General features: G+C 39.7%; 1 protein-coding gene across 1 annotated transcript in view; it reads left to right on the plus strand.

The window, feature by feature from the left end:
* Positions 1 to 25,190, plus strand: part of LOC134338420 (SEC14-like protein 2) — a 63,106-nt gene that overhangs the window by 33,654 nt on the left and 4,262 nt on the right. Inside the window, exons 9-12 of the mRNA XM_063034224.1 lie at positions 5,432 to 5,515; positions 11,245 to 11,351; positions 13,878 to 14,017; positions 15,172 to 15,341. Coding sequence (XP_062890294.1) covers positions 5,432 to 5,515; positions 11,245 to 11,351; positions 13,878 to 14,017; positions 15,172 to 15,341 — 501 coding nt within the window. The remainder of the gene's footprint in view (positions 1 to 5,431; positions 5,516 to 11,244; positions 11,352 to 13,877; positions 14,018 to 15,171; positions 15,342 to 25,190) is intronic.

The raw sequence follows: 25,190 nt of genomic DNA on the forward strand, positions 1-25,190 counted from the left end.
AAAGTACATACTGTATACTGTATGAGACCATATACAACCCTGAGATTTGTTTTCTAACGGGTGTACAGAGTAAATCCACGAAACACAACAGAATCAATGAAAGACTGGACAAGCAATAGATGTGCAAAGGACAACAAACTGCAAATATGAAGGAGAAAATAAGTAATATTAATAAGCAATAAATATCGAGAGCATGAGATGCAAGTGAGTCCAAAGGTTGTGGGGACAGGTCAGTGATGGGTCGAGTGAAGTTATCCCCTCTGCCTCAAGAGTCTGATAGTTGAGGGGTAATAACTGTTCCTGAACCTGGTGGGGCTCCTGTGCTTTCATCCTAATGGCAGCAGTGAGAAGAGAGCTTGGCCTGGGTGATGGGGGTCCCTGATGATGGAGGCTGCTTTCCTGTGACAGCACTCCATGTTGCTGTGCTCAGTGGAGGAGTGGGTTTTACCCGTGAAGGATCCACTACTTTTTGTAGGATTTTATGTCAAAGGGCATTGGTGTTTCCATACCAGGCTGCGATGCAACCAGTCAATAAATTTTCCGCCACAAGTCTATAGAAGTTTGTCAAAGTTTCAGACGTCATGCCAAATCTTCGCAAACTTCTAAGGAAGTAGAGGTGCTGCCGTGCTTCCTTCATAATTGTACTTATGTGCTGGGCCCAGGACAGGTCCTCTGAAGTGATAACACTGAAGAATTTAAAGTTGCTGACTCTTTCCACCTCTGATGAGGACTGGCTCATGTCCAGTTTTTCCCTCCTGAAGTCAACGATCAGCTTTTTGGTCTTGCTGACATTGAATAAAAGGTTGTTGTTTGGCACCATTCAGACAGATTTTCAATCCCCCTCCTGTGTGCTAATTCATCACCACCTTTGATTTGGCCAACAGTGGTGTTGTCAGAAAACTTAAATATGGCAATGGAGCTTAGCCTCACAGTGGTAAGTATAAGGTGGGTAGAGCAGAGGGCTGTAAACACAGGATTATTGTGCATCTGGGCTGATGGAGATTGTGAAGGAGATGTAGCCAACCAGAGCTGACTGGGGTCTGCACGTGAGGAAAACAAGGATCCAATTGCATAAGGATATAGTGTTGCCAAGGCCTTAAAGCTCATTGATTAATTTTGAGGGGATGGTAGTGTTAAGTGCCAAGCTGTAGTCGATAAAGAGCATCCTGATGTATGCACCTTTGTTGTCCAGGTGTTTCAGAGCTGAGTGAAGAATCAAATGAAACGACATCTTCTGAGGACCTGTTGTGATGGTAGGGAAATTGGAGCAGATCCAAGTCACTTCTCAGGCAGGAGCTGATGTGCTTCATCACCAACCTGTCAGAGCACTTTGTCACAGTAGGTGCAAGTCGTATGGGATGATAATCATTGAGACAGGTTACCATGTTCTTGGGTACTGGCATAATGAAACCCTGCTTAAAGCAGGTGGCTACTTCAGACTGCCAAAGCAAGAGGTTAGAGATATTGGTGAACACTCCAGCCAGTTGATCAGTACAGGTCTTTAGTACTCAGTCAGGTACCCCATCTGGGCCCGATGCCTTCTGTGGGTTCACCCTCCTGAAGGGTGATCTCTCGTCGGCCTCAGAGACTGAAATCACAGGGTCACTGGGGGGGGCTGTGGGAGTGATGTAAGCTCATTAAGTGGTTGCTGCTTAGTAGGACAATGACCATTTTGGTTGTAAGTGCCCACTTGTAATTTCTATAGCACTAGTGGCAAAAAGCTTTGGGCATTACTGAATCATTCCTACTGGAAATAAAGCTTTTGCCATCTGTAGAAAATGAAAAAAGAAATAGTTTAATTATAAACCAATGACTAGGTTTGTGGTGGAGTCGGAAACAGTGAGAAGAGAAATGTGAACTGTATGAATACAGTTGCATATGAACGATGGGATTTAGCCATGTTCCAAGCTCCTCAGTGCTTTACATACAGCGGAAGGTGTATAAACTTTGATTGGTGTTTAGATAAAAGCACTTCTTTAAGCTACTACCCAAATTTAAGTGTCAGCCTGCTGAATGGAAAATAGCATCTCTTGCCTCCAATAACAGCCTACATTTATGTAGTATCACTTACGCATTAGAATATCCTGAAGTTCCCGGAGCATAAATGCATAAATAAAACTTCAGTACAGTGCTAAACAAAGTTAAAATGGTTAACAACTAAAGACAGCATTCCCATATACCCCATTCTTTTGCCTTTCAAGGAAGGTAGAGATTGTGAGTTTGGGAATTGTCAAAGACTTGATCAAATCCTGCATTTTGTAAGTGGTACACACTATAGCCATAGTATGTAACCAGTGTAGGTAATGAATGTGTAACTAGTGAATGGGCTGCTAATCAGCTGTGCTACTTGCCTTGGATGATGTTTGTTGTTGAAGAGAGCAGCTTCAAAGTTTGTGTTTTATACATAGTGCACTCAGATGATTTATTCATTGGAGGAGCTTTTGGCTAGTTTAGTTTGGATGGTGGGGTGAAGATAGATTCTTACCAAAGGAGGTGTAAGGTGTACCTTCCCTCTGCTGGCCTGCAGTTCATCCTTGGGCAAGGTGTAGCATCTGCTTAGCCCCCCGATCAGGGTTACGTGATGCCATGGGAGCAGGTGGTGGATGGTCGTATGAGCAGCTGGTGCACATCATAAGTCCTGGTTATGTGACCGTTGACACCAGGCAGACAATCTCTGAAGAGTATTGATAATGGCTGGGGTCACCTGTCTTGTAATGACACCACCCAGAAGAAGGCAAAGGCAAACCACTTCTGTAGAAGAAAAGGCCAATAACAATCATAGTCATGGAAAGAGAGTGATCGCCCATGTCATACACCATGGCACATAACAAACAAAGTGATTAAATTATTAGATTAAGAGACTGGCAGATGCCTCAAGAGCAACAGGTGAAATTAAATTAAATAACTATATAATCCAGGTTTAAAAGCTAATATCAAGAATAGTGAGAATCAAAATACTGTATTGTCAAAGAGATCTATAGGCTTTATTTGACCCAATCCATGCAGTGTTATTTGAATGAATAAGCACACGATTATCTTTTATGATGAATGGGGATTGCAGGACAATGTTTTGATGGATCATGTAAGAGTCCCATGGGTGTTCTTTCAATAATGGGCTGATAGTCATTCTCACTCAGAAAAGATTTTGTGATAATTGATTTCACTTGCTGTTTATGAAATACCTACATTGATTAAACGTCAACAGTTCTATTGACTGTGAAGCTCTTTGGGATAGCTTGAGGATGTAAAAGTGATTGTGCCTATTCATTATGTTATTACATGCTCACTCAAGATGAATTACTGTAACTCTGCTGATTATTTTTACACGAGACAGCACATTGTTGCAATGATCCAGAATGTGAGCGGATCAGGCATGGATAAAAGATAAGTTAAACTGTTTATTGGACTACTACTACTTATTGAGTCAAACTGCACAGAAGCAAGCCCCTCAGCCCACCATGTCTAATCTCACCATCAAGTACCCATCTAATTCCTTAAACCAGCACTTGGTCTATATCCTTCTCTGCCCCGGCAATTCAAGTCCCCGTCTCGATACTTCTCACCATTGTGAGATACCTGCTCCATTACCCTCCCAGGCCATGCATTCCAATATCTAACCACTCTCTGGATAGAAATCATTGCTCCTCTGAACCCCAGTAATCCTCTTACCCTTTACCCTAGAGTCCATGGGGGAAAAGTCTCCAGCTATCTACCTATTCCCCTTATAATTTTGTATGATATTAGGTCCCCCTCTGTTTCCTCTGCCCTAAAGAAAGCAAATACAGTCTGTCCAGTCTCTCCTTGTAGAGGAAACATTCCAACCCAGACAACATCCTGATGGATCACCTCTGCAGTCCAATGCATCCACCTCATAGAATGGTGAATGTGTACAATGGAGAATAGGTCTCTAGTACAGCTTTGTCTATAATACTACAAGTGTCACTTGACTAATGCTTTACAGAATTATACCGTATCTTTCCTGTTCTTGTACTCTTTGCCCTGTCTAATGAATTCAAACATCCCATATGCTTTTTCAGTACCTTAACAACCTGTGCGACCACCTTCAAGAATATTAGTATTTGTATACCAAGTCCCTCTGTTACCTAAGGTCCCACCCTTCACTGTGTATGTCTTATCTTTGTAGTCCTCCCAAAGTGTGTCATTGCATATTTATCAGGATTAAATTCCATCAGCAATTGTCCTGCCCATTTTACCAACTCAGCAATATTGCTCCGTAGCCTAAGATAATCTTCCTCACTGTTACCAACTGCAATTTTTATGTCATCTGCAAATCTTACTTTCTAAATTCTTTTTAAAAAATTGTTAAAATGTATGACAATTAAGGCACGTTGATGGACCTTTGGGTTCAAGTCCATTGTTTCCTGAAAGTGGCAACACACATAACTAGGCTAGTGAAGAAGGTATGCTTGCTTTCATGAGTTGCGGCATGAAATGTAAAAGTTGGGATATTACTTTCCAGCTTTACAAAACTTTGCTTATTCAGCACTTGAAGTGTTATGTGCAGTTTTGGTTGGAAAAATGTGGTTGCACTGGAGAGGATGCAGAGGTGATTCAACAGACTGCAGTCTGAAATTGGAGGATTTTAGTTATAGGGAGAGATTGGATAGGCTGGGTTTGTTTTTGCTGGAGCAAAGGATGCTGCAGCACATAAAATGATAAGAGTTATCAATAGGGCAGATGATCAGAATCATTTTCCCATGGTAGGTGTATCAAAAACAAGAGGGAATAGGTTAAAGTTGAGAATAGTTGATAGCTGAAAGTGGCAGAATTACAATGTTTAAGAGGCATTTGAATAGAAGCATATGGACCTAATTCAAGCAAATGTGAGCAGGCACTCAAAAAGCTGAGGCAAAGGGCCTATTTATGTTCTATTACTCTATGACCCTCCTCACTCAAGTCTCCACCCTCTGGTACTGTTGCTGTCTGAGAAATGCTGTGAGAAAACCACATTCCTGGCCCAGAATTAAATTTCAAGCGAAAATATTGACTTGGATCTCCTCTTGTCATAATTTCCAATCCATGGCTGTGTTGAGCTTTCTTTGATTTAGAGTTGATATTGCGTGCAAACTAGGATGCATGTATGAGTGCAACTTTGTTTGGGGTTTATCAACGGCAGAAAGAATCCAACTGAAATAAAACCAGAAAATTTTGGAAACTATCAGCGGGTAACGTGAAATCTGTGCATAGAGAAACTGGGAAAGAGAATAACAATTTTAGCCCTAAGCTATCCCACTCTGGGTGAGCTCACTTAAAATCCAGTCCAGTGTCTGGAGAATAATGCTGAACTGCAGTTGCTAATGGGAATCGCTGTTTTCAGGAGACATGAGGAGACAAATGTTATGTTGGTTTGAATTATTAACGGATTTTCAGTGTTTTGGTTACTAACTCTTCCTGTGTTTTTTTTTAACAGCACCAAAAATTTTCCCTGTGGCCTACAACCTTATAAAGCATTTTCTTAGTGAAGACACGCGCAAGAAAATCCAGGTTCTAGGTGGTAAGCTTCTTATGCGATGGTTATTGCAAACTGTACATATTAGTCTTTTCATTTGAATGTCAAGGTATAAATTATCCTGTATCCTAGAGGTGTATTTGGAGGAGCTATTGAAGAAGCCTTAGGAAGATGTAGTAGTGCTTCTTAAGCAAGGTACTGGCCCAGGTATGCAGTGTTAATGGTAGGGTAATGAATGTTCAAGGTTCTTAAGGCAATGAATGCCACCCCATGGCATTCATATTCATTATTTCATATTTCATATATCAGGCTTTCTTATCAAGACAAGAGACCATTGAGAAATTGCCGACACTTCAAACAATCCCATTCGCCACTTACCCTGCTACAGTCCATTGGCATTATCATTGTTACATCTTCCACCATTAATAACCAGGCAGAAAATGCCAAAGGCCGACTGTAGTGAGTGACTCACAAAATTCTTCACCACCTCCGAGGCACAGAGGACCGTAATGCAAAGTACTCCATTTCCTTTGAGTGAACAAAGACTAGTCCGGAGGTTGTAGAGCTGCTACCTTACTGATCCTTTGACCCAGATCCAGTCCTGACTTCCGGTGATGACCAGGGGAAGTCTGCACATTCTCCTTGCGACCGCATGGATTTTCTCTGCAGTCTCCAGTTTCTTCGCAGATAACTAACTATATGTAATGGGCTGTGTTGATCAGACCCTAAAGACCTAAACCAATTTGGGTGTCCAGGAAATGTGGTAATAAGCATACCAGCACAACAAATTAACTTAAGCTTAATTTATTATCATAAAACAGAAAGTACAAATAAACCACACTAAATACTATGTAGCAAGCTACAAAAATTTCAGGCTCACGATTCGTAGTATCCACTTGATTGTTGCTGTGGCAGGGGGAAACCGATTATCACTGTTGTCGGGGGAACGCCAAATTCTGACCCATGAAATCACCCCGGGTCCATCTAAGGCACCAGTCTTGATCTCTCAGTCGAGGTGAAGTCCCAAGAACCAAGCGAATATGCCTCAATAAATTGGGTTTCAATCCACCAGCACTGAGAGATGCGCAGAGACAGATAAGCTCTTCAGTCTTTTGTTCTCATGCCACTAATGCCCAAGTCCAAAAAGAATCCAGCCGCTGTTAGCAAACATGTAACAGACCTAGAGTGCAAGAAATCGCAAACAAGAGAAAATCCGCAGATGCTGGAAATCCAAGCAACACACACAAAATGCTGGAGGAACTCAGCAGGCCAGGCAGCATCTATGAAAAAGAGTACAGTCGATGTTTTGGACTGAGTCTAATATTTTTACAAAATCCTGCGGAGTCTAATATTTTTACAAAATTTAGTACACCACAACACACCATGATATGTAGGTTATTTCGTTAACTGGTCACTGTAAATTGCCCAGGGGTGTTGGTGAGTGGTAGAATCCAGAACAATTGAAGAGAATATGAGGAAAATAAACTGGGGTTGCATAAATGGATGCTTGATGGTCAGTGCAGACTTGATGGGCCAAAGGGCCTACTTATACACAGTGTGACATTATAAAATGTGGCCTAATTAGTTGGAGCATTGCCAAAATGTATGTCAAAAGTAGAGCAGTTTGTGATGTAGGATTCATGGTCACATTGCTGTCATTACTGGATATCTTGAACTTACTTTAAAGCACAGTAGCATAACAATAAATAACAGTTCTTCTTACATGCCTTCCAATGCATTATTAATTATTCATCATGGAAATCTGCTCCCTTTATTTTGCTGTGTTTGAAGCAGACTCTGCTGGACAAACCCCTTAAAAGGGTTATTCTAAGTAAAATCTGATTTAATTGGAACAAATAACCCAGTAAACACTGTGATTGCCAAGGTATATCCGGAACAGCAGCAATCACATTGTATATAGTCATGTCTAAGATCTTAATTCTACAAAGGATCAAGGGTTATCCAAAGGTTTAAGAAATACAGTGATTTATTTGCTTACATGAAGAAGTGACGTTTAGAATAATGATCACAATACAGTAAGATTCAGTTAATCTGGCATGCTTGGGACTTTAGTGTACCGGACCAAATATATTTCAGACTATTGGATGTTATTTTATTACCACTTCACGCTTTAGTTCACACAGTAAAAAGCAGGTATATGTAACAAGACAAGAAATAAATGTAAAGGGATAATGAAACCAGGGACCTAGAGGTTGGGGAGGGAGCAGAGGACCTGGGACTCAGTGAGTGAATGGTGAGTGTGACCAACTTCACTTGATGAGCCTGATGCCAAACCACGGAGATATCTGAGTAGTTAGACAGTGGATCATCAGAATTTAACAGTACAATATAATACTTTTTTTTCTCTCCATTCCTGCTGAAGGATCCCGGCCCGAAATGTCGACTGTACTCTCTTCCATAGAAGAGAGTGCAGTCGACATTTCGGGCCGGGATCCTTCATAGAATCTTCCATAGAATTCGGGATCTTCCATAGAAGAGAGTGCCTGGCCTGCTGATTTCCTCCAGCATTTTGTGGATGTTACTTGGATTTCCAGCAGATTCTCTCTTGTTTGTGATATAATGCATTTGTCATAGTTGTTTCTATGAACCCATCCACTTTTTGCTCTATTTTTGCACTACTTATAAATATTTATATACAAAATATATTAATAATTTATAGTTTTTTGTTTATCAATGTACAGCTGCCGCAAAATAAGGAATTTTACAACATATGCAGTGATATTAAATCTGATTCTGATTAAGTTTGCTGGTTTTCAGTGTTGAATAGAGGCAGCAACAATGGTATTGTTGATAATCCTTTTAATTTCCATTAAACTGTTAACGCAAAACTAGCATTAGTTGCACCAAAGTGGCTGCGCTCTTTTCATCATGTTTGCATGATGTTAAATGCTCAATTTTGAAGAGTTAGTCTGTCCATCACTCTCTTAATTATTTCACTCCATTAATAAACCAAGCACAAACGGCCAACTACCAGCCATCTAAATAATTGCTCCCTAACTTTACAATGTAGTTAGAGTATACAGCCTTACTCAAGTGGTCAAAGTATATCCTGGTTGGACGATTCCTTTCATAAGACCCAACATGGGCCTTGATAGAGTGGATGCGGAGAGGATATTTCCTATGGTGGGAGAGTCTAGGACCAGAGAACACAGCCCCCAAATAGAGGGGCGTCCTTTTAGAATGGAGCTGAGAAGGAATTTCTTTAGCCACAGGGTGGTGAATCTGTGGAATTTGTTGCCGCAGCAGGCTGTGGAGGCCAAATAATTCGGTATATCTAAGGCAAAGGCTGATAGATTCTTCATTGGTGTGGGCATTAAGCAATACGGGGAGAAGGCAGGAGATTGAGGCTGAGAGGAAAAATGGATCAGCCATGATGAAATGGTGGAACAGACTCAATGGGCCAAATGGCCTGATTCTACTCGTATGTCTCATGCTCTTAATTGACTTGACTCTGACTGGTTTCCCTTTACTTTTTCTGTATCCACCTTCTCAGTGGAAATGTGACCTCTGATGTCAGGGGCACAAACCACTGCTTTTATACAAAAAGCATCTGGAACACCACATATAACATAGAGCAGTACAGTACAGTGCAGTACTGACATTTTGTGGTCTGACATGCTTTGAAATCTGTGGTGTACATCTATACAGTGTGTTGGTGAGTGGCCAAGTGGTTAAGGCATTCTTCTAGTGATCTAGTTCGAGGTCTACATGACAACCCATGTGCAGCAAAAATTCCGTTTCCCCTATTTTTACCAGTATCAGGATGAACTCGCCCTTGACTGTGGTTGCCTTATGTGGGGATTGCGAGTTGTACTATCCAAGCTGAGAGCCAACATATTAGAGGAGCTACAGGCCGGTCATCTAGGTGTGTAGATGAAAGTGTTGGCTCAAAGCTTTGTCTGGTGGCCTGGGTATAGATCAGCAGATCGAGCAGCTTGCCATGCACCTTTTGGGATGCCAGCACGTCTGGAAGAAAGGTATACAGCACTGTCAGAACCACTTCCTACTGTCCCAGAGTCATCTCCTACAAGCACCACAGAGGAGGTCCAGAACCTGAGGTTGCTTTACGGCCACAAGTCTCACCTGCGCTATACTTCAAAAGAACAGTTCTCCAACTTAGTAGAAGATGATTACAGGCAATTTCTATGGTCTGAATTTTCAATGGACCAGTGGGATGCAAGGGTGCTGGACTAAAATGTTATAACCCGTTTGGTCAATACTTCTGTGCAATAAGTATTTCAGACTTTCTTACCATTAGTTCTCACAATTACTCTATTCTATATAGTCTCTAATCTAACTTTCAAGATTGTTTCATTTATGCCACCGTTGAAATGAACTTTTAAAAGTCAAACATATTGCTGGGTCTACAGTCACCTGTAAGTCTGATGGGGTCTGTATCACAGATTTACTGATTAGTTTCCCTGATTGATGTTATGAAACCTGATAGTTTTTGTTCACAACGATCTGAGGTTTAATGGGCACCATTATTGAGAATACATGTTTTTTAAGAAAATTGGATTCATTTATTTATATTTAAATTACCTAGCTGTTATGGTGAGATTCAAACCCATGGCCTGATGAGGTGCCTTGGTCCGAAATGTCAACTGTTTATTCTCCTCTAGAGATGCTGCCTAACCTGCTGAGTTCCTCCAGTATTTTGTGTGTGATGTCCCTCCACCAATGTTTTGATTTCTGGCTTCTAGTCTTTTAACCACAGGCTCCTGTATATAACATTGCTGTTACACCCAATGTTCTCAATCCAATTAGCCATCAGTCAGTAAATCGACAGTTTCACCAACAAGCTGGATTGGAGGAATGGAAGGAAGCTAAAACATTACCCAAACTGACAGCCAACCCGTTATGAATATATTGTCCAGATTAATTTGTGTAGAACTATCAGTGAAAGTGCAGCATGATGATTCAGTTCAGTCGTTCCATTTCAGCAGGGTCAGGAGTAAATTAAGTCATGTTGTAAAAGAAGTGCTGCAGGCCACAGACTTGTTTTGCTGGCCACAGGGTCACTTTGTTCTTTTGCAAACAGTCCCTTGGAGACAAGAGAAGGTGGTCTGACATTTGCAATATAAAGAGCCAAACTTCGATGGGGAACACACGTGATACCCATGTCCCCCAAAAAGAAAAAAGTGCGGTGAGGTCAATCCAGATCGTGTGACGTGAGGATTGATGGGATGGATAGTGCAAGAATAACTGTGTGTTATTGGGCCTTATCCTACTCCATGGGGGTGATAATTATTGGGAGGATTGTTTGAGCAGGTGTTAGGCAAGGCTCATGTGGTAACGTACCTGAGGCTTCAGGTCGTCAGTCAGAGAGAGCTGGGTTTCATGTGGATGTCAAATGGATTCTAGAAGTGCAACGTGAAACTGTTTCTTTGTGAAATTGTAGAGTGTAATCTAGTTTTATACCAATCCTGAGTTATAAAATCCTCACAATCCAATAGAGGCCTGTGACCACCTTGTAATACAATAACTTAAGTTTTATATTTAGGCAACATTAACAATCATTCCCTTTCTTTTGAACCTTTTACACTGGAATGTCTTCACCTCATGTTGGGATTTGAACATACGAACAGCTCCTCCTGGGCAACAACACTTCCAGGCAGATGGGGGCTCAGTAGTGAGCACGTTCATCTCTGGCAGGAATGTGTTACAGCTAATTTAAAAACAAGTGACACTGTTTTATCTGTGCAGACCTGCAGCCCAGTTCTCAGTCCTTGTGTACTTTGTTTGATTGTTAGGTAATTGGAAGGAGGTCCTATTACAAAATATTGACGCAGAACAACTTCCTCTTTATTATGGTGGAACTCTTACAGATCCAGATGGCAATCCTCGGTGTACATCCAAGGTAATTTCTTTCTTCCTTTTGGAGCTCCTTGTGGACAGAAGAATACCCACAGATTTTGAGAAGTGCTATCTATGTTGTACTCTTTGAAGAATCTAACCCAAAATAGTACATTTTTCCTCAATAAAATCCATATTAATATTACTGAAAAAGACTTGATTGATGTTCATCTTTGTTTCAAGTTACCAAACCCATACTCCTTATGCCTTGTTATTTTTATCGTATTAGTCCTGTTATTTCATTAAATTAAATCTCAGAGTCCAGTCAGTTCTAATACACTATGTCCCTGACACAGATCTTAAAAGATGTTCAATGTTGTATTCTACATTTGCTGTGCAACATAAGTTAGTTAACTGAGAAATGACACTTCCCAAGCTGTGTATATAAGCATTGCCTGTGTTGGTATGCCTTTTTATGGGGTGGGTGGAGAGGGAGATTTATAGAATGCGTTGGGTAAGCAATATTCATAATAGTTTAAACTAAGACCTTTGTTGTGTCAGTGTAGTGCATCCAAAATTGTTCTTGTGTCGTATTTCAATATACAAAAACTAACAAATATCATTAGTGTTTGATATGTTTGTATTTGTCTCTGCAAAGAAATTGGTACGTTTAGTCTAACCAGTCTGGCTGGTATTTATATTCTGTCTAACCCTAACTTTTCACAAGTCTAGTTCCATTCTGTCCACTTTAGCATTTCAACTTTCACTTTTCACTCCTGTAAATACCTAGTTTCTCCTTGGAATGATTTTGTAGAAATTGACAACTCATTAAATAATGTATACATTTATGAACAAGTTTTAGTGTTTCTTTTAATCCTTAAATTCAGTTAATTTTACTGTAATCTTACATCCTATAGAATAGGCACTAACAGTTTCAATAAAATTTAGTTATATAAATGAAAAGGTGATAGGAAGCATGCAATTGTCTGTCACAGAATCACTGATGCAATAACTTATCTAGTGATAAAACGGGAATTTACACAGTCGCTCATCAGTTGATGAATTCCAGATTTTGATTGTGCCACTAGGTGAGCAGAGGTCTGATTCTGTCCCACGATGAGAAAAAGAGGACTAAACTTACCAATTGTACATTACTCCTTCTGTCTCTGGGGCAAAGCTGTCAACATCAGGAAACATATAAACTTGAGATTTATGATGGAGTGTAAGATTGGACAAAAACTCCTTAACCACGCCAATAAAGAATTATCCACTGGAATTCTGATTAGTTTTAGAGGAAATTTATGTATATGTAAGTTATCTTTTCAAATCACAACTATGACTCACTTTCAAAGATTCTTCATATTCTTGATCTTTATTGTTTGTTTGTTTATTTATTTATTCTTTCTTTGAATATTTGCACAGTTTGTTGTCTCTGTATACCGCTTGTCCACCCTATTGGTGCAGTCTTTCATTGATTCTATTACGGTTATTGGATCTATTGAGCATGCCGCAGAAAATGAATCTCAGAGTTGCATATGGTGACACACATGTACTTTGATAATAAATTTAGTTTGAACTTTAAATACTTAAGTTAAATTTTGAAGCACCAATGGCTTTCGTGTGAACATTATCAGAGAACTGCAGCCAGATGTTCAAATTAAATGCCTGCTCAATGGTGAATGTACGGAAATGTAAATTAGGAAATCCATAAAATAAACTCGCAGGAAATAAACATCTTTGAAACTTTCTCACTTTACTTCAGACCTGTTGGTTTTGAAAGTACTATCTTTAGAAATGGAAGGAAAAGTAGACTTGGTTGAAAACATGTTCTGGTTAATATTTAGAACAGATTAGTTTTTAATACTAGTTATTGATAACTAAATCTGACCATAACATTTTGCTGTAGTTAATAAAGGAGCAGTTGTGGGCGATTTACATTCATGTAGTGCAGGAATGCAGTGGCCAGTTTGCAAATAGCAAGTTCCCATACAACAATTATTTTAATTATATAGCTTGAGAAATTGATATTGATTATGAAATCAAGGATAGCTCTCCTTGGTTTTGATATAATGCCATGTAATCTTTTACATTCATCTGAAAGTGGGGAGAAAAAAGCTTCAACACCTAATCCAAACAGTAGTATCTCCAACAGTGCAGCACTTCCTTAGCATTGCATCGGATTGCCAGTGTAGCTTAATTCCTTTTTCTTTGGAACTATTCTTCGATATTATGTTTAACAAAAACCCTAAGCCTCTTAATTGAACTAGAGCAAAAATTAGACCGAATGCCAAAGATGCAGGAAGATCATTCGTGTGAAGTATTTCAATCTGGTAAATAGCATGGATATGCAAATAAGCTTCTTTTGTGAGGAACTTTTAACATTGCTGTTAATAAAAATGTAGAAATAGTATTTAAAAAAAATGATTTCCATTTACATGATTCCTTTAAATTAGAAGATAGGCCCAAAGCAACAGGACAATAAGATGGTATGTGTACAGTGTTCAGATTAGCAAACATGCATGCTCACTTAAAAGTTGACTCTAAAAATATCGAAATGTATACAATTAAAAATCTGTGTTTCTTTAATTAGATAAACTTTGGTGGTGATGTACCAAAGTCATATTACATCCTTGACTCTATTAAACAACAATATGACAATATAGTCACAGTGAACAGAGGATCTTCTTTTCAATCTGAATATGAGATTCTCTTCCCCGGCTGTGTTTTGAGGTGAGATTAAGCCTATTGTATTATTTGTATTGAAGTTCTTGGCAGAATAAATGTTCTTCCATGATACTCAAAATGTATGTTTTTTGTATCCTGTATCAACAATGAAAACTCTTCCTGAAGATCATATCAAAATGATAGAGAAACTCTAAATATTGCTTGGAATTTAAAAACGCAAACACGAGGAATTCTGCAGATGCTGGAAATTCAAGCAACACACATCAAAGTTGCTGGTGAACGCAGCAGGCCAGGCAGCATCTCTAGGAAGTGTTAGTCCTGACGAAGGGTCTTGGCCCGAAACGTCGACTGTACCTCTTCCTAGAGATGCTGCCTGGCCTGCTGCGTTCACCAGCAACTTTGATGTGTATTGCTTGGAATTGTTGCTTTGTTTTTCAATACATATTTTTCCATTCCCCCCCCCCCATAGAAATACCATTCAACTCCCTGAAAGGCTATTGAATGCTCATAGACAGTGGCTGAGTTTGAATCTTACCCTACACTGACACTTGAATCTTAGCACCTCTCACAGTTAAAGTTCTTATCTGTTAGATAGTGAGACACCTATTGCGCAGTCAGATAGGATGGAAATTTTTGCAAAACTGTTCAGAGCTGGCAGCTCTGAGCAAAGAATTCTTCACTTCTTGCTAAGGGGAAGAATAGTAACAGTAGCAGACTGGAGTGTCAGTAGAATTCAAATTACAAATTTATTATTTACTACAGCTTTAACTCATGGTTATATTTACACAATGACTTTTAATTTGTTATACATTGTTTTTATTCAGTCAATACAGTAGTTCTGAAAATATATTTTATTGAATTAGTACTATAATTGAGAAAAGTCAACATCAAATTAAGGGAGATGACAGGAAAATGTCCAAAAACTGAATCACTCTGAAAAAACGAGTAGTAGGTGTATTGATGGGAAATTCCAGAACTTGTGTTGCAGATAGTCAAATATCCATGAATATCTGTTAATGGTGTGGCAACAGGATTATGGGATGCACAGGTGGACAGAGTTAGAAGAGTGCATTTCATGGAAGATTATAGAACTGAAGAATACTAAAGGGATAGAGAAGTTTTGAAATACAGTGGTGAAATTGTAAATATAAAGCGATGGGCTGTTTCATGGCCTCTGACTTCTTATTCTGGGTTTCTAGGTGGCAGTTCATGACTGAGAATGCAGACATTGGGTTTGGTGTATATCTGAAGACAAAGATTGGAGAACGACAGAAGGCTGGTGAAATGGTGGAAATGGTTGCCAACCAACGATACAATAGTCACCTGGTGCCTGAGGATGGAACACTCACTTGCGTGGAACCTGGAATCTGTACGTCAGTAAGCTTAACAATGATGTGCCTTCTTTCAATTCCAAACCAGATCCTTTCAGTGTTTTCAGGTCTCAGTTACTGTAGTACTTCTAAAAACTTTTGAGTGTATTTATAATGTCCAGACATAGTGTATTTACAAAATTTGATAATACTTGATCATCAACATTTACAGTTTCTAAACATTTTCTCCCACTGATGCTTAACTGCTTATAATAGCAAAGCACGTCCAGGGGATTGTTCTTGGACCTATGGTAATGTTTTGATAACTTTGATTCCATTGTAGTCAAAGGTGGCAATGGGATTGTATTCTTTATTGTTACAGTTGACAAAGCATGTTGTACTTTTAATTTTTTTAATTGAAAAAAGAAGTATCTATGGTTGGTTTTTTATATATAGTGGATTCCAGTTAATTCAGCTATCAGTTAACCAGGGCACCTGCTTATTTGGGACAAGTCTTAAAGAACTAAAATCGAGAAAGTAGCTGGGATTCGCCTTGTTTATATGGGACACTCTGCCACTTAATTAAGACAGGACACAAGGGTCCAAAACGTCAACTGTACTCTTTTCCGTAGATGCTGCCTGGCCTGCTGAGTTCCTTCAGCATTTTGTGTGTTTTAGTTTCTGACTAGCATCATTTGCCTGCAAATTCTGTGGCCATTAGACACTGTGCTTAAAGTGAACAGTTTTTAAATGGTGTCTTTTGCACATGTTTGTGTTCAGACAGCAGAGATTTTTGTCACTGATAGTTTGCAAGCATTAAGCAGCAAGACAATTGAGAACTGTTTTGCTCACTGCAGTTTCAAGCATTCAAGTATGGAGATGCCAGAAATGGCCAGGAGTGAAAATGAAATGACTGCACTACTTCAAGTTAGGAACTACAAAGAACTTCAAGGCACCAACAATCACCTTGAATGTTGCTATAAATGTGAAGATTTGGAGGATGCAATTGTCGACAGCACTGTTTGAAGGCAGTCCATTATCTGCACTAGGTATCTATGCTATGCTGATTTTGTTCATTTACAGTCAATCAAAAAGAACACATCAGCATGCACTAGATTAAATCTGCCATCGATAACTATTAGGGACTAATACACAAGTTTTATAGGATTGTAGTAGTTTTGGTAGTGTTCTAATTTGTTCTGTATTTCATTTAAATACTTAATTTGTTACTCAGTTAAATGGTAGCTTTTTAAAAACTATTTCCATGAAGGTTCAGTTATTTGGGGCAGCTGCTTATTTGGGCCAAAATATATTGGTCCCAAGGTCTCCCAATTAACTGGAATCCACTGTATGTGCAGTGGTTTCTGGTTAGTTGGGCTATCGGTTAATTGGGGCAGTCACTTATTTAGGACAACTCTTGAAGAACAAAAATGAATGAAGCAAATAGCTGGGGTTCTGTTCATTTGGGACAGGAGACCGTTGTCTAACAGTTTCTAATTAGTGTCAGTTGTTTGCAGGTCGTGTGGCTGGTAGACACTACATCGTGCCTAGAGTGAAGAAAAGATAAGATAAAACTTTATTTGTCCCAAAGGAAATTATTGTTGCAAGGTTGCACCATCAGAAATACATACTTTAAAATACAAAATATAAGCATTGTGGTACGAAGGAAACAAAATGTGCATTAAAAAGTCATCGTGCAAAGTACAGATGTGCACTGAAACCATATACTTATATACTTAAGGAGGAGGAGTTGTGGAGTCTTGTAGCCACAGGGAGAAAGGATCTCCTGTGGTGTACCTTGGTGGAATCAGTCTGTACTAAAGGTGCTCCTCTGTTTGTCCAGTATGTCAGGGAGGGGGTGAGAGGAATTGTCCATAATGCTCCATAGCCTCTGCAGCTCCACTCAGTCACAACCACCAGGGAATCCAGTTCCATCCCCAGAAAAGAACCAGCCTTCCTGACAAGCTTATCGATCTTCTTGGCATGGGCTGCTCTCACCTGCTGCCCCAGCAGACTACAGCGTACGATAGAATGCTGGCCACCACTGAGTTGTAGAACATCTGCAGCATAGTACTACAGACGTTGAATGGTGGGAAGTACAGTCGGCTCTGTCCCTTCTTGTACAGAGCCTCTGTATTATAGTCCGGTCCAGTTTATTGTCCAGGTGAGTTCCCAGGTATTTAAAGTCCCGGACGACTTCCATATCCATTCCCTTGATGGAGATGGGAATGCAGGGTGTTTTCACCTTCCTGAAGTTCACCTGAACTGAACAGTTTTTAAATAGTGTCACTTGCGTGTGTATGTGTTCAAAAAGCCGTGATTTTTGTCACTGATACTTGGTAGATACAGTTTGAGAACCCCTTATCCAAAATGCTTGGGGCCTGAGCTCTTTTGGATTTCTAGATTTTTTGGATTTTAGAACATATAATGAGATAGCTTGGGATCACCACCATTTCTGATTCTGAATTTTTGTGCGACTGGTAGGAAGTCTTTGTCTTACACTGGTACACATATGTACTTAACAGTAAAAATTAATACATACCACTAATAGAATGAAAATATAATGTATGCATTGTAACAAAAGCAGCACAGAAGCATCGGGAGAATACCTGAACAATAACACACAACAACAGGTTTTCTGTCTCCACCTATGATACTGTGCTTTTATTAAAAGATTACAGTATACAGCATTTGTATTTTACTTTTTTTTCTAGGTTTTATGTAAGGTATAAAATCAATCAGCATTGTTGAATTGTTCTGGTGTTAGATTTTAATCAACGACACTTAAGTATAAAAATAATCAGCATCATAGACTTGTTCTGGTACTAGATTTTCATGGTCAGCAGATGCTTTGAAAAATTAATGCTGTACCTTTTCTTAAATTTCTGTAACCAGCCTGCTGAATATTCACAATTACTTTCAATTTTCAGTTTGTTGTGATAGATCTTTGCATGTTTCATGATCAGCATACCTTTAAGAGGCATAGGTTCAGTCTGATGTGGAGGATACACGACCAAGATCTTCATTTTTTGCTTTATGCAGTGTTTTTTTTATTTTTCGTTAACTTCTGTTCATTACATATGCAAAGTCATTTCTCAGAACAGTCTGTGATGTGCAGGGTCCCGGCAACCTTCCCAGCATCTTGTGGAATTTTCCATTTGTAACATCAAATCAGTGCTCAAAACAAAATTCAGATTTCAAACGTTTTTGGATTTTGTGATTTTGGATAAGGGGTACTCAACCTGTAATAAGCAGTAAGACAATTCAGAACTGGTTTGCTGACTGTGTTTCAAGCATTCAGGCTTAATGGTCAAAGGTCCAATTTCATGTCAGAGAAATGTATACAATATACATCCTGAAATGCTTTTTCTTCGCAAACATCCACAAGAACAGAGAAGTGCTCCAAAGAATGAACGACAGTTAAACGTGAGAGCCCCAAAGTCCCTCCCCAGTTCCCCCCCCCGTGCGTAAGCGGCAGTGAGCAACGATCCCCCCTCCCCCCACCAGCAAACAAAAGCGCATCGGTACCATCACCGAGCCCGTGCATGTGCTAAGCAATAGCAAAGACACAGACCAAAGGCTTCGCATTTCTCCGACATTCAACAAACCACAGGTTCTCTTTCTCCTTAATAAGGGAGAGGGAGGTGTCCCCCACTTTCACAGCGAGCGGGAGACATAACAACAACCCGCTGGTTTACAATGTTAAAAGTCCGTTTCGTCGCTTTTTTTGAGCTCTGTGTCCAAAGGTTGCAAAGATCTCGGGTCTTTGGGCCCACAACGAAAGATCTTCCAGCCTCCCTGACGACGCACGAGTCTCCTGCTGTGACACCGATCCTCGCATCCGCCCGACTCCGGAGCCCCAAGATCTTAGGCTTCCGAACACGATCGAGACTCTCAGGCCAAACCCTTGGCATGTCAAATAACGGCCAGTCGTGGAACCCCGATAACGGGTCCTATTCCCACAAAGAACCGAAGCCTGTGTGTAACTCCAGGTCAGAGTCTTCAAAAGAACCCTGAAAGGGAAAAAATAAAGATATTAAAGGTGAAACTAGAGCTGCTTCCGAAGATGCAAGCAGAGGAGTTGCTGTTAGGCGCCGTTATCCCTCCTAAAGAAACCATAAAAGGCCAGGAGTGAAAATGAAACGATTGCACTCCTTCAACTTGGAAACTACAAAGAATGTGAAGGTATCGATAATCAGCTGAACATTAAATGAAAATGAAGATTTGAAGATTGCAGTCGTCATAAGCAGTGTTTGAAGGTAGTCCACTACCTGCACTAGGTGTCTGCGCTGATTTTGTCAATTTACAATCAATCTGAAGAACACGGCAGCGTACACTGGATGAATTCCTCCAGTGAAAATTGTTGGGAACTAATACACAACTTTATATTACTGTAGTAGTTTCAGTAGTGTTCTAATTTATTCTGTATTTCATTTAAATGAACAATTTGTTAATCAGTTAAACAGTAGTTTTATTACATCTTTTTAAATATTTCTATGAAACTTTGGCTAATTGGGGAAGTCACTTAATTTTGCTAAAATGTATTGGTCCTAATGTGTCAAGATTAACTGGAATCCATTGTGTATATATGTATAAATACATATGAACCTTTAGAAGATATTTAATCTAGTCCTTTATAAGAGACTATTAGATGAAGTTGAAGCTCATGGAATTGAATGCCAGTTCATGGGTTGGCTGGAACACTGTCTGAGTGATAGAAGACTGACACTAATGATAACTTTTCCTCATTACATCATGAAACTATCTGGTGTCTGAAGGGGTTCCCTTTCCTTTCAATCCTGATGCAGTGTCTTAACCCAACATATCGACATACACCTTTTGCCTTTGCAGATGCTGCTTGATCCACTGATTTCTTCCAGGATTTGGGTTTGATTCTAGATTCCAGCATCTGCAGTCATGGGGTCTCCCTGGGGACACCACATGTATTAGCAGTTTGGATGATGGGATAGAAATCTGCAGATCCAACCTTGTTAACAACACGAGAAAGATGATGTTGTAAACAGCAGATTGCAAAACTGCTGATAAATATTGAACAGTTTGGTCAATGGGAATGTGCAAAGGCATCCACCTTGGACCCAAATAGAACAGATACTTTCTAGAGAAATAACTGGAACATATGGAGATCCATAGAAACTTGAAGATCATGGACTGGAAAAGAAAATTATCAAAAGGAAAGGAATACTGCCATTCATATATTTAGAGGACTAGAATAAATGAAAAAAAAGTTCTTGTGACAACTATCCAGAGCCATGATTAGACCATATCCTGTGAACAGGGAAAAGTTTTAGGTGCCAGACCTTATTGGTCTTATGAGGAAGTGTGACGTAGATTTGTGAAAAATACTTAGAATCCTAGCAGTCAAATTACAAAAAAAAATATGCAAATTTAGGTTGAATTCCTTAGAGTGTAAAAGATTGTGGTGTGATTTAATTGATAGAACACAATGGATCTACTTCACTGGCTGAAACACTGGGGCTAGAATTCATTGTCTAAACAGTGAAGTTAATTTTTCCAGAAGTGAATTTAGAGCATAATTCTGCAAAGCATGGTATAATTTGTGGTAGCGAAGGCTGGGGAAGCATTTTCTGAATGACAAGTGATCAATTCTTAACTTTAAGCATGAATCTGGTAGATTTTTGTTAACCAAAGTAATACATGATGATGCGAGTTAAATCATAGCTCAACCCTAATTTTATTTAATGTTGGGCTGAGCGTCTCTTTTCTGTAATGAGTTCTGTTGTGAAAGCAATCTAATTGTCAAAACAGCCATCATACTAGTTAGGACCTAGGCCTTAGCCTGCTGACCAGTTCATTGATTAATTCTTTCTGTAGTGACCTCATAAATGTAGGCAAAAGGCTGGGCGAACTACTAAAGCAAGCCAACTACTTGTTTTACAAGTTAATGCCTTCATTTAATTGATAGGATATCTGACCACTCCTAGGAAAATGCTCGGTAAACTTTAGCATAAAATGTGGTATTGGGACTATTGTTGGTATTGGGTTTTCTGGGACAAGGAGAGGTCATTGTTTCATTTGCATTTGTGATGTCCTCCACCAATCTACATTTTACCTTTCTCAGGATGCAATTGGCTTACCTTCACAAGATGTCCTATTTCTTGAGACTACACCTTTATTCTACACAAAGATGGCCTGAGGATCCTTTACTTACTCATTCAACAGCCAGCCATTCCACTTCATCCTTTACATTCCTTCATCTGCTGAACTTATTCATATCTTGAATAACTTTTCCTTTAACTCCACTCATCTTTTTTCATTATAAAAGGATTGAATATGAAATGTGCATCTCAATAACATCTTCCCCCTGCACTTGCTTCTTGTAAAGACTCTATTCTCCCAGGTTCTCTCTCTGCATCATATCTCTTTTCAGTGTCTCTGAGATGTTTTCACCTTTCCTTAACTTGTCTCTCAATTATATCTCTATTTCTCCAATTCTGCTATCAACTTCTTCTGTCTCTCCAGACATCTCATGTAGAATATAGCCAGGGTTCCCCACTGTCCTCATCTTCTAGCCCACCAGCCTCCAAGTTCAACAAATCATCCTCCCTAATTCACCTCACTCTCATTGAAAACACCTCCTCTTTCAGCATTCCAAAAGGACCCTTCACTTTGTCTCCCTGGTTTGCTGTTCCATCATCACCAGCTACTTCCTTTGTCTCTACACTTTCCACGCAGCTGTACTAGTTATAAGATCTTTCCCACAATCCAAGGATCTGTGTAGTCTTTTCAGCTGAAGCAGCTTGTACATCTTTCTGTTTAGTGTATTGCATTCAGTACTCAAAATGTATGAGCTTCTGCGCTGGAGTATCCAAATGCAGCTTGGGTGTGACCATTTTGCAAAATTCTTCCTTTCAGTCCATGTGGGTGACTCAGCTTCCAATTGCCTGTCACTTTAATCCTTCTTCATAGGGCCTCTGCCCCTTCCCTCTACAGTCCTGACGAAGGGTTCCGGCCCGAAACGTCGACTCATCGTTTCCACGGATGCTGCCCGACCTGCTGAGTTCCTCCAGCGTGTAGTGAGTGTTGCAAAAGCATTGTGTCACTTGAGCAGCTTTGGTCTCCACCCGATCACAGAGATGACTCCTTTTGTCCTTACGTCTGTATCTCCCTCTGCAACTTTCTTCTCTCATTTGAAAAAAAAATATTTGCAGATATGTTAATCTAATACAAAATAAAATGATTGAAAGACTCATCAGGTTATGCAGCGGATGTTGAAAAAGAAATCTAGTTAAGATTTCAAGTCAAAAATTGGGAAGAGAGGAAACAAGCTTGTTTTAAATTGCAGAGGGTGTGAATAGAACAAAGGAAAATGCAAATATGAAGGGAAGAAGTGAAAGAGGAACCTCTGAAGGTGATTCCACAGCCATGTTCAATCTAGTTTCTGTTTCACTTGGTGTATAGTTTCACTTGTGCTGGCAAGCGCAGAGGAGCTGCTGGTAGTAAATGTAATTAATTTTTTTAATTAACTAGATTAAGGTTGGGTGAACTATGGGATGTATCAATAAAATCCCTTGTTTACTGTTTAATGCTCGGAGTAGAATGTTTAAGCTGCAGGTTATGCTACAGATGAGGAAATGGGTTTAAATGGTATTCTTGAAATCTGATCTAGGTTCTATTCCCGCCGCTGCCAGTAAGGAGTTTGTACGTTCCCCCCGTGAATGTGTGGGTTCCCCCCTCCCCTCCAGTCCAAAGTCGTACAGTTGGTAGGTTAATTGGTCTTTGTAAATTGTGGGGTGACTATGCTAGGATTAAATCGGGGATTGCTGGGTGATGAGGCTCGAGAGGCTGGAAAGGGGGTATGTCAATATGTAAATAGGACACCTCTTGGAGTTCAGCATCAGATTATCAAACTGCAGTAGTTGCCCAGATTTACCACAGAAAAGCTGCCATACATTTGGCTGATAATGTCAAACTAATTCTATTCATTTGATTGGAAGGAAACAAATAATATGTAAATATTATGAACAATTTGCATACATTTGATCAGTAAGCAAACTGCTAGAGGAAAGGAGGTCAGACTGCATCTGTGGAGGGACCCTTCATCTGAAGTGGAAGAAATGTTCTAAGAAGAATCTGAGAGCCCCAAATCTTTCCTGATGAGGGATGGAAGTGTATAGGGATGGGAAAGATGGCCCGGGGATTGAAAGTTGTTGAAATAGTGGAGAGCATGTGAGGTGTTTTTGGTGTGGGCTGGGAGGGACTATTTAAGGAGCTACAAGACATGATTATGAAGAGAAGCGTTAAATGGGGCAGCAGCAGAGAGAAACAATGGGCCTACCTGAACAGTTCTGTTTGTGAATGTTGGGTGGGAGTTAGAAATGTGCAGGACAGGATTAGGGTGTGGACATTGTGGGCTGTGCAGACTGTTCCTAAGCTGTACATTTCTGTGTTCTAAAAGATTCAGTGCATACTGTCTCTAGCACATTTTTGATCCACTACTTTCCAAATTCCAGATATTCATTGTTATTTTTCATTTTCCTGTACATTGATGTATAGAGACCAAATGCACCATGTGCTGAAAATCATGATGATGCAGGATGTTCATTATTTTCAGATCCTGCACCATTTCCTAAACATGCTTCTTTACATCTGATTAAGTTTGAACTTTATAGGTAGTAAAGTTTTTCAGGGGCTGGTTACAAATGTAAATTTCATCTTGCAATTTCTCAAAGTACACCGAGGTGTGAACTTCAGTTAATAGGATAATTAAACCAGCACATCATCCCCAATATTTTTAAAATAATATTTTTTTGTTCTAGTTACCTTTGTTTATTTCCTCTCAACTGCCAGCAAAAAGCTGCCATTTAATGTGCACCTCTGGAAAAAGTCCAACTGGATTTTAACATCACAACAGATTTACATCCTGATTTCTCTTGCTTTGTTTATTGATCACTGGCTTTAGCACAGTATTCTAAATTACTGCAGATGGGTAGATATGGCATAGGTATACCTCCATTGTGATGGCAAACCAACTATCAAAGAAACTATTTAAGGAAATGAGCAGGGGCTTGACAAAGAGAACTAACTATGCGGGGCCCTTAGCATTGTCAACGATCCCTCCCATCCGTCCAGCAATCTCTTTGACCCCCTACCATCATGCAGGAGGTACTGTGGCTTTAGGGCAAGAACTGTTAGGAAGGGAAACAGCTTCTTGCCCCGGCCCACAGGGTTACTGCACTCCCAGCCACCACCCACGTCTCATCATGTATGAAGCATCTTTAGTGTTACGGTGTTTATATTTAACTTGTATATACATTTATTCATTCATTTATTTGTGGTAATGTTACTTTGTGCTGTGTGTGAGTTATATGTACTGTGTTGTGCACCTTGGTCCAGAGGAACGTTGTTTCATTTGGCGATTATACATGTGTACGGCTGAATGACAATAAAATGAATTTGAAATTGAGCTTAAATCCTATATCAATGCACCACCATTGCCTACCCTCTCCAGTACAAACAGTATGACTATTGAAATTAATCATCAATCTATGCACACTACTCAAGTTATTTAAGAATAATACTTTACCAACTATCATTTTCTATTCCTTTTTTAAATTATTGCCATGGTGGTGTAGCAGTTAGCATGACGCTATTACAGCTCGGGGTCTTCCAGAGTTTGCAGATCAATTCCAGCGCCGTTCTGTAAGGTGTCTTGGTACGTCCTCCACGTGAAATACGTGTGTTTTCCCTGGGTGCTCTGGTTTCCTCCCACAGTCCTAACGTTAATTGGTCGCTGTATATTGCCCCATGATTAGGCCTGGATTAATCAGGGTTGAGGGATTGCTGGGCCGACGTGGCCCAAAGGGTCTACTTTGTGCTGTATCACTAAAGGAATAAATAGTCCTAATAAAAACTGTGCAGAATTTCAT

Source organism: Mobula hypostoma, chromosome 27 (assembly GCF_963921235.1).
Source record: "Mobula hypostoma chromosome 27, sMobHyp1.1, whole genome shotgun sequence".
In the NCBI taxonomy this organism is placed as follows: Eukaryota; Metazoa; Chordata; class Chondrichthyes; order Myliobatiformes; family Myliobatidae; genus Mobula; species Mobula hypostoma.